Source organism: Pelophylax lessonae (assembly GCF_965119305.1).
Source record: "Pelophylax lessonae genome assembly, chromosome: 9".
NCBI classification, from domain to species: domain Eukaryota; kingdom Metazoa; phylum Chordata; class Amphibia; order Anura; family Ranidae; genus Pelophylax; species Pelophylax lessonae.
In genome coordinates this window covers 39,160,753-39,176,948 of record NC_138776.1, presented here as the reverse complement: position 1 = coordinate 39,176,948, position 16,196 = coordinate 39,160,753, and the positions used below count along the sequence as shown (strand labels likewise).

At 39.8% G+C, this 16,196-nt stretch overlaps 1 protein-coding gene across 2 annotated transcripts in view; it reads right to left on the bottom strand.

Moving 5' to 3' along the window:
• The window catches only part of SORCS3 (sortilin related VPS10 domain containing receptor 3), a 1,013,788-nt gene that overhangs the window by 209,798 nt on the left and 787,794 nt on the right, over positions 1–16,196 (bottom strand). For both annotated transcript variants that reach the window (XM_082267888.1, XM_082267889.1), the window contains 2 exons: positions 15,990–16,081; positions 9,337–9,444 (listed from right to left, as the gene is read on the bottom strand). In XM_082267888.1, the coding sequence (XP_082124014.1) occupies positions 9,337–9,444; positions 15,990–16,081 (200 nt within the window). The remainder of the gene's footprint in view (positions 1–9,336; positions 9,445–15,989; positions 16,082–16,196) is intronic.

Sequence of the window (16,196 nt, the reverse complement as noted above, 5' to 3'; positions counted from 1 at the left end):
AACATCAGTACCTGACCTCACAAATGCGCTTCTGAAAGAATGGTCAAACATTTCCATAGACACACTCCTAAACCTTGTGGACAGCCTTCCCAGAAGAGCTGAAGCTGTTATAGCTGCAAAGGGTGGGCCAACCTAATATTGAACTCTACAGACTGAGACTGGGATGCCATTAAAGTTCATGTATGTGTAAAGGTAGGTGTCCCAATACTTTTGGTAATATAGGATAGATAGATAGATAGATAGATAGATAGATAGATAGATAGATAGATAGATAGATAGATAGATAGATAGATAGATAGATAGATAGATAGATAGATAGATAGATAGATAGATAGATAATGTGCATATATTCATTACATAAAAACCAACATTTAGGTGAAATCTGATCCTCACCAGAACTTCATGGAAATGCACAACTCTCACCTTGGCTCACCCCTAGTCACCACCAATCACTATACACAGGGCAATAAGTTGACCACCAACCCCAGAAAGTCACGTTTCGTAAACGCAAAAACATCACTATTAATACAAATAAACCAAACTACCCGGAAAACAATTTATTGTTAACAAGGATGATCGTCATCAATGAAATTCATTGAACCTCAGATAACTCGTACCATGAGATGAACATAGATTTGTTCAGTAAAAACACCTATCTCTACACACGGCAGGTAATTATTGTTTCCCTAGAAACCAGCTTTACTCTTCACTGACAACTACTGGAAGATGGAACTTGACCAACGTAAGTAACAGCTGTTGCCACTTTAAATCTCCTAATCAATGAACACAGCGATCAATACAAATTATGCTCATATAAGCCTTCCCTTCAGTCTTGCATAGTTTTACCGGCTCTATATATATTATCTCTCTCCAGTGTCCATTCGCTGCATAGGCTTCTATTGAGCAATGACCAAGTGTTGAACAAGTGTAATTGCTTACATGGGGTGGTAGGAAGCACTTAGATGGCACATGATGTTCTTTGGAGGTCTAGATAGCTGGGCTTTCTCTCTACCTACATAATTCTTGTGATGATAGGCAGATCCAGATCGTTTACCAACCCTAACTTGTGCTTGTGATTACTGGCCCCCTCTCTTTTTGTTTAATTTCATATTTTTGTGATTTTTTTCTTCTTTTTCATTGTACGTGACTGTACAGTATTATGTTTGTCTGAAAACGTTTCCTTTATTTTCAATAAAAATGCATTATAAAAAAAAAAATGTCACTAACAGAATATAGGCAGACCAATCTTCAGCTGTAAAACATTTTTTTTTGTATTGGATGGAGCATGGAAGGTTTAGAAAGCCTCTTTTTTATTTTGCCATTTTTGTCCTCTATCTTGCCCGCCCTCACTATGAAAATAGATGAAAGATGATTGGAAATCCATCATTTACCAGTTGTCACCAGTTGAACAGTAATAGGGGGAATATTTTAATAATGGCACCTGTTATATTGATAACTAAGAGGAGATTTCTACTCACTTCCTGTTGTATCAAGAGGACTGGATGTTATGGGGAATCTCAGTTAGGGGTCCGATTTGTCCGCCGCAATGTCGCAGTCCCGCTAAAAAATCACAGATCGCCGCCATTACTAGTAAAAAATAAATAAATAAATAAAAGACATAAACCTTTCCCCTCGCTTGTAGAGGCTATAACTTTTGCGCAAACCAATCAAAATATGCTTATTGCGATTTTTTTTTTTTTTTACCACAAATATGTAGCAGAATAGAAATTGGCCAAAAAGGATGAAAAATATTGATTTTTACATTTTTTTGGGGGAATGTTATATAGCAGAAAGTGTAAAAAAAATTGTTTTTTTTTCAGAATTGTTGCTCTTTTTTTGTTTATAGCGCAAAAAAAAAAAAAAAAAAACGCACAGGTGAACAAATACCACCAAAAGAAAGCTCTATTTGCAGGAAAAAAAGGACATACATTTTGCGATGGCGCAACTGTCCCTTAAAGTAACGCAGTGCCGAATCGCAAAAAATGGCCTGGTCATTAAGGGGGCAAATCCTTCTGGTCCAGAAGTGTTTAAACGTGCAGTAACGCACAGAAATATACTGCGTTAGACATGCACTAACACGCAGAAATATACTGCATTAAACGGCACATAACGTACTGAAATATACTGCGTTAAGCATGCAGTAACATACAGAAATATACTGCGTTAAACATGCACTAACAAACAGAAATATACTGTGTTAAATGTGCAGTAACACACAGAAATATACTGTGTTAAATGTGCAGCAGCGCACAGAAATATACTGCGTTAAACGTGCACTAATGCACAGAAATATACTGCGTTAAACGACATGTAACGCACTGAAATATACTGAGTTGAACGTGTAGTAACGCACTCAAACATACTGCGTTAAAAGTGCAGTAGCGCATAGAAATATACTGTGTTAAACATACACTAAAGCACTGAAGTGTACAGCGGGAAATGGCACATGACACACTGAAATATACTGAGTTAAACTTGCAATAACGCACAGAAATATACTGTGTTAAAGGTGCAGTAACGCACTAAAATATACTGTGTTAAACATACACTAAAACACAGAAATATACTGCGCTAAACGGTACGTAACTCACTAAAACATGCTGCGTTAAACGTGTGCACTAATGCACAGAAATATACTGCATTAAACGTGCACTAACACACAGAAATATACTGCACTAAATGGTACATAACGCACTGAAATATACTGCATTGAACTGCAGTAAAGCACTCAAACATACATAAACGTGCAGCAGCAGTGCAAAGAAATATACTGTGTTAAACGTACACTAAAGCACTGAAATGTACTGCGGGAAATGGCACATAACACACTAAAATATACTGAGTTAAACTTGCAATAACGCACAGAAATATTCTGCGTTAAAGGTGCAGTAACGCACTAAAATATACTGTTTTAAATGTGCACTAACACACAGAAATATACTGCGCTAAATGGCACGTAACGCACTAAAATATACTGCGTTAAACATGTGCACTAATGCACAGAATATACTGCGTTAAACGTGCATTAACGCACAGAAATGTACTGCACTAAATGGTACATAACGCACTGAAATATACTGCGTTAAACGTGCACTGATTCACATAAGTATACTGCGTTAAACGTGCACTAATACACAGAAATATACAGCGTTAAACGTGCACTAATGCACGGAAATATACTGCGCTAAACAATACGTAACACACTGGAATATACTGCGTTAAACATATACTAACGCACAGAAATATACTGCGTTAAATGACACGTAACACACCGAAATATACTATAAGTTAAGAAAGCATGGGGTATCCAACATACATATATACGCACAGTATCTCACAAAAGTGAGTACACTCCTCACATTTTTGTAAATATTTTATTATATCTTTTCATGTGACAACACTGAAGAAATTACACTTTGCTACAATGTAAAGTAGTGGGTGTACAGCTTGTATAACAGTGTCAATTTGCTGTCCCCTCAAAATAAGTATATATATGTATATACACACACATAGTATATGTATATAGACAAAAATGAAAAATTTCCACAAAACACTTTACAAGGCAACAACAAAGTTGATATTGGGTCCTCTGGTACATTAAGGGTTAAAAACTTAAAAAAAAACTTTAAAAAAAAAATCATGCCACAGCCAACAAAGTACTTGTGATCAAGCATATCACATTATATGAAATACTTAACTCTTTAAGGCTATACCAAATGTATGTATTTTTATACCCTCAAAATAAAGGGAACTTGTACATTTAAAGATTCATAAATACAAAAAAAATGAGACCAACATTATATTTAAACACAAGTTTATAGAACGCCTCTTAATAGCTATCTGTAACGTATCATGACACCTTAGTAGTAAACTGTTAGGCTAAACAATAATATAATATAATAAAAAAAAGAGAGTTTTTATTATTGCAAAAGCATAACCGCCATCTTCAATAATTATGTTTCAGCATCAACAAGAGGCTAACATATCTTGTCTAATAATAGGCATAAAAAAAAAACTTGCAACATGTATACAAGACAGCTATTATAGTAGATAATTGACCCCATATTGGTAGCAACAATTATCATCTGGGGGCCTTTAATTGTAATATATCCCAGCAAAACATCATGGAGGGGCCAAATTACTCTAAAGTCATTAACCACAATGCATGTACATATATAGCCATCATGCAGCAGGCGTGCAAACCAGTGCAGATAAAGCAAACAATATGCTGTATATCACAGGGCTTAGTAGAATAGTGCAGTGATCTCCAAACTGTGCCTCATGGACTGAATGCGGCTCTTTGCTTGCCTTTATCTGGCCCTTGGGACACCATTTCTCCAACTGATACAAGGCACTATACTCTGACTTCATTGATTTGAATGGTTATGTAATGTACAGTATATTTATTTTATTTATTTACTTTTTGTTGCTCTGTTGCTATCTTTGTAAGGTGATCTTGGATGTTCTGAAAGGCGCCTACAAATAAAATTAATTATTATTATTATCATCATTATTATTATTCCTACCACTGACACCAACGATGGGAAACCATTCTTTCCACTGACACCAACAGTGGGACAGTATTCCCTTCACTATCACTAATGATAGGGCATTATAACTCCCACTGATACCAATCATGGGCACTATTCCTCCCTTTGACACAACAGTGGGACACCATTCCTCCCACTGACACCAACAGTGGGGTACTATTAATCCCACTGACACCAACCCAACAATGGGGTGCTATTTCTCCTGCTGACACCATGGATGGGGCACTATTCCTCCTCTTAGTGACCACAGATGACATGTAATTTAATTACTACCACTGACCACCAAGATTAAAACCCTGTCTATTCTACTGATGCTGGGGCATTTACTACTCCCAGTGGTCACACTTCGGCCTACCTAAAGTCTAAAGGACAGTAAACTGGCACTTTGTTTAGAAAGTTTGGAGACCCCTGGAATAGTGTATAGTCCCTATGAGTCTTTATAGCAGTCATTCCCAACTAGGGTCCTGTGGAACCCTAGGGTTCCTCCAGAAGGTTGTAGGGGTTCCTTTAGCTGTGGAAGATTGACCTTCCATTTGATGGTGCCTGCTTACTTCCAAGACCAATGCCACTTGGCAAAGCCAGTAGCATGACACCAATTATCTTTTTAGCTGTCTGTAAGGGTGGCATTTTGACCACCACTTTACAGGTTGGATTCTTTCTATTGACCACCAATATACGTTGCCCCTGAACTATCATGAATTGGTTTGATTAAGGGTTCTCGGAGACCTCAACATTTTTTTAGGGATTCTTCTGGGGTAAAAAAGTTAAAACAGGCTGCTTTATTGTATTCATGATCCATCTGGAAAGCAGTCAGAACTAAATGGTTTTACTCCTCATCAGAAATTGCTAATTAATGGTCACGCATGCAAGTTTGGCCAAAATGAAGTAGAGCAGATAACGGTAAATGGCCACTATGTCACAACCATAGAAAGCAAAGCATATAATGTATAAAGCGAAGCTTAAAGGAATACTCTTCATTTGCTTCAAATCTGTGCAGCATTCATAATGCATCTAAGCCACAGCCAGGACTAAATGGGTCCACTCCCCACAAGAAACAGCCCCACATCAATTACATATGATACGTTGACAAGTATACCACCTTCAAATCAAACAATGACGGCTTCAAAAGCTTTTTAATAGTCTATCCATGGAAAGAAGACTGTAAAATAATGCTTTCCACTGTGAGGAATATGACATGGTTGGCCATATATAAAGACAGCATGGAACTATCATCTCAAAACAACATGTTCACTATAAATTAGTAGCTTGCAATTACAAACTAACATCTGCTGTATCACGGTGGCACTTAAATATAAATACATATAAAAGTAGGTACTTCACCCCCAACCAGAGAAAATATTTTTCATTTAAAATGTATTTCTATAGCACTTTTCTTCCAAGGAGTCAACACGATTGAGATGAGGCAGCCATATTGGGTGCACTTAATTGAGCCATCAGCAGGTGGGGTGTGCGCAGAAACTGGCGCACCCAGAGGAGACCCACACAATCACAGGTAAAACATGCAGGCAAATAGATGAAAGAAGCCGGAAACTCATACATCCATGTCTTTATTTAGCTACAGAATACCGACAGTAAAAGCAAATTATGGGTTTCAGCAAATAGACTTAGTCATAGGCAACTAAGGCTATTTGCCGAAACGCGTAAGCTGCTTTTACTGTCAGTATTCTGTAGCTAAATAAAGACTTCAACACAGATGCGCGAGTTGAAAGCTCCTTTCATTTACAGGCAGTCCCCGAATTGCAAACCTTGATTCATACTTCCAAAACAGCAGGAGACAACAGGAAGTGAGAAGAAATTCACCTTAGGATAGGACATTTACTCCTGTAAGAGTTATCATGGGAAAAAGGGGCCTTTGCTTAAGCTTTATTACCCATCCTTGTTTACATGACAACCCAAAAGTTTCAAAATTCAATTGTCATAGGGACAGAAAGTAAGATGAAATCTTCTGAACAGAGGCACAGACAGCAAAACAAACTGTACAGGGGGGTTAACCCTTCCCTATGCTATCCAAAAAACTTCAAAATTATTTTTTTGGCTGGATTTACACTTAAAAAACGTACCTGTTCCAACTTACATACGAATTCAACTTAAGAACAAATCTACAGAACCTATCGTGTTTGTAACCCATGGACTGTCTGTATTTACCTTCTGTTCAGGTGTTTGGAGGACACTTGGAGCCAGAGCACCAATCATTCAGATTCCTTGCACGGCTACTCTGGGACCTTAAAGTGAGCATTGCACCTGTGTTCTTTATCAGAACATGCAGGCAGTTTCCTGGCTGAAGACTCTATTGCTAATCACTAGGTCACTGTGCTACTCCAGAATGTGGGATGCCTAATGGTACAAGGACACCATTTACCCATCAGTGCATAAAGGAGGCCTGTGGAGCCAAACCATTGTGTCCAGTGTAGCCAAGATGAAGGTTATGGTTACAAATTCACAGCATACACAGCAGCGTGTTTCGCCGGCACTGGCAGCGGGTTTCTAGAGCGGAAGGTGTTATAATAGTTTTACTGCTGAGTGCATCATCTTTAGGCCGTATATACACCTGTGCAACATGACGTATTTTTTACTGTATTTTTTGGCGCGTTCCCTTGAATGTACTGCCCTACGCGTGACAAATGAATCAAAGTAGCTCCTGTCCCTTTTTTTTGGCAGTGAGCCGAGCTGTCATGATCAGGGGTCAGGCTCGAAGACCAGTTTCTATAGCAGTAGTGGAACTACCATCGACCAATAGGATAGGTATACACAGGCTGTCATCCTGGTGAATGACGTGCGCTCGTCTGAGGTTCGGAGACTTAGTACTAACCAGTGTTTACCAGAGCTCCTGATGCTGGAGATGGATTTTGCTGGGTGTTAGAACCAGGTTTCGGTCCTCAAGATCGCCCCACCAGGAGGTGAGCAAGCCGAGGTCCAGTAGCAGATAAGCAGGTAGGGATCAAACAGAAGCGTAGTCCGTAAACAAGCCAAAAGTTTAGTAACAAGTAGTTACAGGTTGGACGCCTAATACAGAAAGTAAGGTTGTTGTTCCTCAGGATCCATCTATAGCTCTCTTGAACCACAAGGTAGACAATACCCCTAAACATACTCAGACTTTGATCTTGTTTATATTTTTGGCAGCTAAAATTGCGATAGCCGGAGCCTGGAAGAGGCCATCGGTCTCAATATCATCAACAAAATGGAAGGTCTCCTGGATTATGTCCTAGGAACAACTTGTTGCTAAACTTCAAGATAGAGTGCGAAAGTTTGAAGCAGTTTTGGGCGCTTTATGTTGGGGTTCCTTTGTTACCCGGACATGGTATTCCCCAGAAAGGACCCTTCTTCCCCTCCCTTGCTCATTGACATTTCTTTCTCTTTCTCTCATTTCTCTAAAAGCCACTTGGCTTCCCCCCTTTTCTTCTCTCTCTTAACTTTTCATCTATTCTTTATGCCTAATGCCTGTGAAATCCTTTTTCCGCTTCTCATGTTACTATATGGAGTGCCCATAAGGTTGGACACTTGTTTCCAAAGGGGAACTCTTTTTCTTCTTCTCACTCTCTTATATTTTGATAGCCAAGCACAAGGTTTTATTTCCCGTACCAGGATCTCGTTACACTCTAGGGGGACTCGGGTGGGGATGCGGACTCCATCTGTTTGTTCCAGTTCTGCAAGGTATGCTAAGGTTTTCATATTTTTTCAGAAGCAACAATGTAACATCCAATATTGTAAAAAATAATGTAAAAATGTTTACTATTGTTTTCAATGTATATTTCAATCCCACTAATGTGATAATTGTTCACTTTTTTAGAATAATATTTGATGATACCTTGACAAAGGCTAAAAAATTCCGACAGCCGAAATGCGTCGGAAACCGTCTGTTTTGACTCACATCCCCTCCGGATGTCTCCACAGTTCAAACAACGGAATCACCTATTAGACTCAAGTAAAAGTTGAACCTAGCGGTCCAAACCGCCACTGTAATCTTATTTGTTTTCGCTCTTTATATACTGTTTTGTATGAAATTTGCAAAATAAATATAAATTATTTTAAACATATGTTTTTGCCTACACAATCCCATTGTTTTTTTGGCTTGAGGAACCAACACAACTCTGCTCTATTATTTAGGGATGACGGCAACCACCCATACTTTCAGTAGTTCCATAGACCACTTATATACAAGGGTTTTTTTTGGACAGAAGAGTGGATTTGACTCCTCTTATCCCTCTCTGTACGATTCAAGTGGCCCTGGCTCTGACATTAGCTATACCGGTGGCTTTGGACTGGGGCTGGAGGGGGAGGCTTCCAGACACCCGTGATGGGGTCTCCACATCCACAGTTTGATCCAATGGGGGTAGCATGTCTGTTCCCCACTGGGTTGGAGGAGCCCTGGTGACGTTCCCTTCCCCTAGCCTGGGATCCCCTGGGCCTTCTACGACTAGAAGCTTAGAGGGTGTAGGAAGCTTTGGCTACTTGTTGTGGTCATTCATTTCAATTGATTTATAATCTCTCTGTCTCCATATAATTACACAAACCACTCTAAAAAATTTAGATTTCTATGACTGTACTTGTTCATTTACACCTTGGGGCCTTGCAGGCTAATTTATTATCTGTATGTACTTTTTATCAAGATATTCAATAAACATATTGAAAAGAAAAGTGAAAGATCAGCAAAAGGAGAGAAAAGGAAAGGGAATGTAAAGGGAAAGGAACGGAAAGGAAAGGGACAAATAAGGAAAACTGCCTTTCTTTAAAAAGTGTATTAAAAAATATTTTTTATCCTACTCACGTCATGATCTGATTGTCTACTCCAGGTTCCACCAGTGCCCCATCCACAAACAGCGGTGTGGTCGTAAAACCATATTTACTCCATGTCCGGCCCTCATCAAAGCTCAGCCTAGGGAAAAAACAAACCCAGCATCCTTAAGAAGTATTTCCCTTTAATGTTTCCTAACATAGTACACAGCTGTGCAGAAGGATGTGAGGCGCACTGTTATTACTCGGGCAGGGTCGCTGTTATCAGAGAGTTCCGCGGAGCTTCTAGCAAAGTTCGGGATAATAACATGGTGTGCTCACAATTCACTTTGTACTCCTTGTTCTTTTGTTAGGGGCCCCTTACACTCTGTGAAGCAAATCAAAGCAACGTGGACCTATAAAAGCTTATTGATTCTTTAAATTACAACCTTCTGGAGACTGGCATTTTAAGAATTGCCCACTTTAACATTTTCTTTAATTGATGTTCAAGCTGTAAAAGCAAAAAAGTCTGAAAATTTCCTCGCTTCTGAAAATTTTCTGAGCCTGAACACAAAAAGCATTAAACCTTTAGTAAAAGTATAATTTATTTCTGATCTATAGGAATTGGGAGATATTTTGAATGGAAATTGAATTGAATTGGGAGGGATTTTGAAGAGAATATCTTATGTTTTCCAACTTTACTGAACAAAAAGCTAAAGACAAATTCTAGAAGTTCAGTATTTATTCATGAATTTAATTATTTAAAGTATCTCACACAAGTGCATACACCCCTCACATTTTTGTAAAAATTTTATTACATGTAAGAAGAAATAACACTATGCTACAATGTAAAGTAGTGAGTGTACAGCTTGTATAACAGTGTACATTTGCTGTCCCCTCAAAATAACTCAACACAGCCATTAATGTCTAAACCGCTGTCAACAAAAGTGAGTACACCCTTAAGTGACAATGTCCAAGATGGGCCCAATTAGCCATTTTCCCTCCCCGATGGCATGTGACTCGTTAGTGTTACAAGGTCTCAGGTGTGAATGGGGAGCAGGTGTGTTCAATTTGGTGTTATCGCTCTCAATCTCTCATACTGGTCACTGGAAGTTCAATGTGGCACCTCATGGCAAAGAACTCTCTGAGGATCTGAAAAAATAAATTGTTGCTCTACATAAAGATGGCCTAGGTTAAAAGAAGATTGCCAAGACCCTGAAACTGAGCTGCAGCACGGTGGGCAAGACCATACAAAGGTTAAACAGGACATGTTCCACTCAGAACAGGCCTGGTCTTGGTTGACCAAAGAAGTTGAATGCATGTGCTCAGCATCATATACAGAGGTTGTCTTTGGGAAATAGACGTATGAGTGCTGCCAGCATTGCTGCAGAGGTTGAAGGGGTGGGGAGGGGTCAGCCTGTCAGTGCTTAGACCATACGCTGCATACTGCATCAAATTGGTCTGCATGGCTGTCATCCCAGAAGGTAGCCTCTTTTAAAGATGATGCACAAAAAAGCCCGCGAACAGTTTGCTGAAGACAAGCAGACTAATGACATGGATTACTGGAACCATGTCCTATGATTTGATGAGACCAAGATAAATTTATTTGGTTCAGATGGTGTCAAATGTGTGTGGCAGCAATAAGGTAAGGAGTACAAAGAAAAGTGTGTCTTGCATACAGTCAAGCATGATGGTGGGAGTGTCATGGTCTGGGGCTGCATAAGTGCTGCCAGCACTGGGGAGCTACAGTTCATTGAGGGAACCTTGAATGCCAACATGTACTGTGACATACTGAAGCAGAGCAGGATCCCCCCCTTCAGAGACTGGGCCGCAGGGCAGTATTCCAACATGATAAGGACCCCAAACACACCTCCAAGATGACCAGTGCCTTGCTAGGACGCTGAGGGTAAAGGTGATGGACTGGCCAAGCATGTCTCCAGACCTAAACCATATTGAGCATCTGTAGGGCATCCTCAAATGGAAGGTGGAGGAGCGCAAGGTCTCTAACATCCACCAGCTCTGTGATGTCGTCATGGAGGAGTGAAAGAGGACTTCAATGGCAACCTGTGAAGCTCTGATGAAGTCCATGCCCAAGATGGTAAAGGCAGTGCTGGAAAATAATGGTGGCTACACAAAATATTGACCCTTTGAGCCCAATTTGGACATTTTCACCTAGGGGTGTACTCACTTTTGTTGCCAGCGGTTTAGACATTAATGGCTGTGTGTTGATTTATTTAGAGGGGACAGCACATTTACACTGTTATGCAAGCTGTACACTCACTACTTTACAATGTCGTAAAGTGTAATTTCTTCAGTGTTGTCACATGAAAAGATATAATAAAATATTTACAAAAATGTGAGTGGTGTACTCATTTTTGTGAGATACTGTATTTGATTTAATTATTTAATGAATGTATTAATTGAATGCGGTTTTTAATTGCAAGCAGTGTAAGTATGTGCAATTGACTCATGCAGTACCTGTACAGCAGAGCTCTGACTGGGAGAAGGAGGGGCAGGACTGTGAGTCGGTCAGGTGTGCTGCATGAAAACGTGTTGACAAGCAGAATGCTAATAGGAGGAGAGAGTAAAGTGACATCATTCTGCTGCTCCTCCTTTCACTGTCCAGTTACATGCTAGGTGAGGGACAAGACCTGTAAGTGTTACCTAAAGTTGTTGTTAAGTCACTGTACATAATTACTAGAATCCCCTCTTTTCAACAATATTGCACAATTTATGTGTTTTTTTTCCTAATTATGCAGCTCAATAGCTTATTTCACAGTGCGGCTGTGTGGTCACATGCCCTCCCACCAAGGAGAACAGTGAGAGGTCATGTGACCACACAGCGGCACTCTGGAATAAGCTATTGAGCTGTATAATTTAAAACACATACACTGTGCAATATAGCTGGCTATAACAGAGGGGATTCTAGTAATCATTGCACAGTGACTCTATACGGAATAGCAGCAGGAGGGGAGGTGCAGGGAGCAGATCGGCACTAACTCAACAGCTGACAGGCAGGAACGGAGGAGGAGAGGAAAAGGCTGCAGAATGACGGAGGTACGTAAAATGACCATGGTATCATGGATCAGCAGCCATGATTACTATGGTCAGCACACTTAGGGGTACACAGGAACAGGCAGGATCAACCAAGTATTTTACAGCATAGAATGGGACAAATGACATTGCACAAGAACTATGCTCTATATCTTGCTTTAAAGGAACAGTGTTATTTTATTTTTTTTCTTAGGGTTACAACCGCTTTAACTGCAGCAGAAAAAAATCAGTCCCCCCCCCCCCCCCACCACCATATAGAAAGGGGAAAAACTTTAGTCTATCTATTTGCCTGGAGTTCATCTGTAAATCAAGTCAATATGTAGGTGAAAAGTAGAAGAGTTTTAAGGTGTATTTGACAGAAAAGAATAATTTCTATTGACATTAAACTCTAATAACCTGAATTAGGTTTGTTTACCAGCTTCTTCTCTACATACAGTATGTGTGAAGAGGTAAAAACTGATCATGTGATTTCCATTAACCAATAAAAAAGAGATATATCAGTGATGTCACCTACAGTAAGTATTCTTACATATTGTGACTCTTTCCATAATATCACTTCCTTTACTATGTGCAGTGGCAGGTGAAATTTAAATAGCAACTCCAGAAATCAAAAAGTCCACTTAATTTATATTAAAGTATATGTCATATCAAAATAATAATTTAAAAGAAATGCTCCGTACATCTCAGCAAGACATTCCCCATATCTGACTGCCTCAAAAATCCTGTAAGTACAGAAAAATGGATTGTGATCCTGCCAGAAAACCAGTGCATCCCTAACTTTCTTTTGTTGGCTGGCAACATGGTGCCTACGCACTCAAGGTATATCACAAGTGTCCTCTTCTACAGTATGAACCATTCAAGAATGTGGCAATGACAGTCCCCACCCTAGGACCACCCCTCTGACGTGTTTTACTCAATCAGGGCTTTGGCAGGCCATAGACAGTGGTTCCACCACCAACACAGACAGTGCTGACAAGGGGGAGCAATTGTCTGCTCCTGGGGGGTAAAGGTGAAGCTGGCCTCACCAGGAGAAGACAATTATTATTGCTAGCAGCTATAGCAGCCACTAGCGATCAGAGTTGTATAAAGTACTCGAAACCCATACTTGAGTAAAAGTACAAGTGCTCGATCAAAAAGTGACTTGAGTAGAAGTACTAAAGTATTCAACATTTTTTGTACTTAAGTATTGCAAGTAGTTTTTTAAAAAAAAATTGCTACTCAAGTACTGAAAGTAAAAGTACAAGTACTGTGTTATGTAGTTATTAAAGAAAGAAGTCAAAAGTTTGAACATCATATTGTTTTTTATTATTTCAAATGCAGCATTTATTTTCGTATGCGCTGATAATACACATGTTTTGAACTTCATGAAACCTGCCATCTACTGTTCTGGCAGTGGTAATTTTTTATAATTGTAACGAGTAACTATGCAGCACAAAACCAAAATATTGGAGTAGAAGTATTGAAATCATCGAAAAAATGTAGTGAAGTAAAAGTGGAAGTAGGAGAAAATAATTCTACTCTAGGAAAGTACAGATACCGCCTTTCGGTACTTAAGTACAGTAGTGAAGTAGTTCTACTTAGTTACTATACATCTCTGCTAGCGATAATCACAAGTGAATCCGGCAGGCTGGTTGTACCCAAGTTGATTGATCGATCAACTTGGTACATGCAGCCTGCCCACACACAGTTCGAATCTAGGCCAGTTTAGCAGGAATCAGCTAAGATTTGAACAGCCTATGGCCAGCCCTGATTGGGTGAAACACATCAAAGGGGCAACCTAAAACAGGGGCTGCCATTGCCATGTTTATGGATGATTCATACAATAAATGAGGATGCTTGATAAATAACTGGACTGCAGTACCTTTTTCCCTTGTTCTGGTTAGTGAGTGTGGGCATCTCAGTTTTCCTCTAGCATCCAGTTCGATTGAAAGTGGAAGGAAGCTGCTTGGAGCAAAGTATCTCCTTGGTTTAATGTCATCCTAACATGGTGACTTTACTGCCCTGAAATCCCAAGCAGTTTATCAGCCCTGGGTTCTCCACTGCCAAAGTAATGGTGCTCTACATATCCCAAGCCCTCTCTGTCATTCTCCTTATGTATACATTAATTTATTTGCCACCAAAATTACAAAACTTTTTTGTATCCCAAGAGCCTGTTCACAAAAAGGCTCCTGGTAGATATAGTTCTGGGGTGGTGTGCCTATGCCAAAAGGAACTGACCCAGGAGACCTTGCTGATTCCTCCTCCTAGCAGCTTGGCAGCAATGTCATAAGGAGTGATAATCCAAACACATGGACAATAGGAAGGCTGGATTCAGGTTTTCTAAGGGTCACTGGGAAAAATGGCTCTGGTTCCGGCAGCATTCCACAAAATCAATGCTCAGGAACAAGGAAAGCACCCAGAGTTGATAATCCCCATGCATACAGCCCAATGGAAGCCCCAAACAAACATTCAAGAGTCCAAGTTTTTTAATGATAAAATTGGAACAAAGCAAAGAATAAAAGCCAACACGTTTTGGGGTCAATCACACTCCTCCTTCATCAGGGCTTAGGAATTTGAACTGTGCTTAAGGTAAGCAGATACCAAATACCTGTGTGGAACAATTTCAGGAGGGCTTGTTAAGCCAGTGTTAGTAATTTCAGCACAGGTTGGCTTTTTTCTGCTATGAATCAATTTTTTCATTAAAAACTTTGGACTCTTGGATGTTTGCTTGGTGCTTTCATTAGATTGTATATAGAAAGGAAGTGATAATAGCTGTTTTTTGGTACAAGAACAAGGTAAAAATAACACAAAAGATGCTGGGACATTTCTAGGAAAGTGGTCTTCAAACTGTGGCCCATGGAGTCAATGTGGCCCTTTGCTTGCTTTTATCCAGCCTTTGGAGAACTTTTCTTCACACTGATAAGAGGCACCATTCCTCCCACTGACACCAATGATGGGGCACCATTCCTTCCACTGACACTAACAATGGGGCACTATTCCTCCCACTGACACCAATGATGAGAGACCATTCCTTCCACTGACACTAACAATGGGGCACTATTCCTCCCACTGACACCAATGATGAGAGACCATTCCTTCCACTGACACTAACAATGGGGCACTATTCCTCCCACTGATACCAATGATGAGAGACCATTCTTTCTACTTTTCCGCTGACACCAACAAAGGGGCTCTATTCCTCCCATTATTACCAATGATGGGGCACTATTCTTCCTCCTACTGACCACAGGTGTTGCAATTGTTTTACTTCCCCTGATCACTAAGCCTAAGACATTTTTACTCCCACTGATGCTGGGGCATTTCCTAATCCCACTGGCCAGTAGTTTAAATCCCCCCTCCCCCCAGCCCAAAGTCTAAACGACAGTAAAATGGAAAGTTTAGAGACCCCTGCTCTAATGGGTAAGAAGGAGGTTTGAGGGTAAATGTGGGTAATGCCTATACAAACCCTTTAAGGTGAGTTTTCTATCATCTGCCACATCCAGATTCAGCAAGCTTTTTGAAATGCTTGTGTGGATCTAGAGCCTTTTTTACATAAGTCTCTGTCATGTCATCTGCCTTTCTGAGAACTACCAAGGGTAAGTGGTTTTCGAAAACAGCACCCTGTAAAAATGGAGAATGCTTTTTAAAAATATTGAAAATTGACAGGTTTCTTACCACAACTGGCGTACCGGCAGAGAGGTGTGTTTCATAGCAACCAAAGCTCCGCCCCAGTCCAAGAACCAAATATTGTATTCTTCTTCAAATATCTGGAAACAGTACGAAAAAAAAATACAAAAAAAAACATATGATATTAAACCCACCAAGGAAGCAAAGGCACACATAAAAAATCAGATTTTGTTTCACATTATTATCTGAAAATAA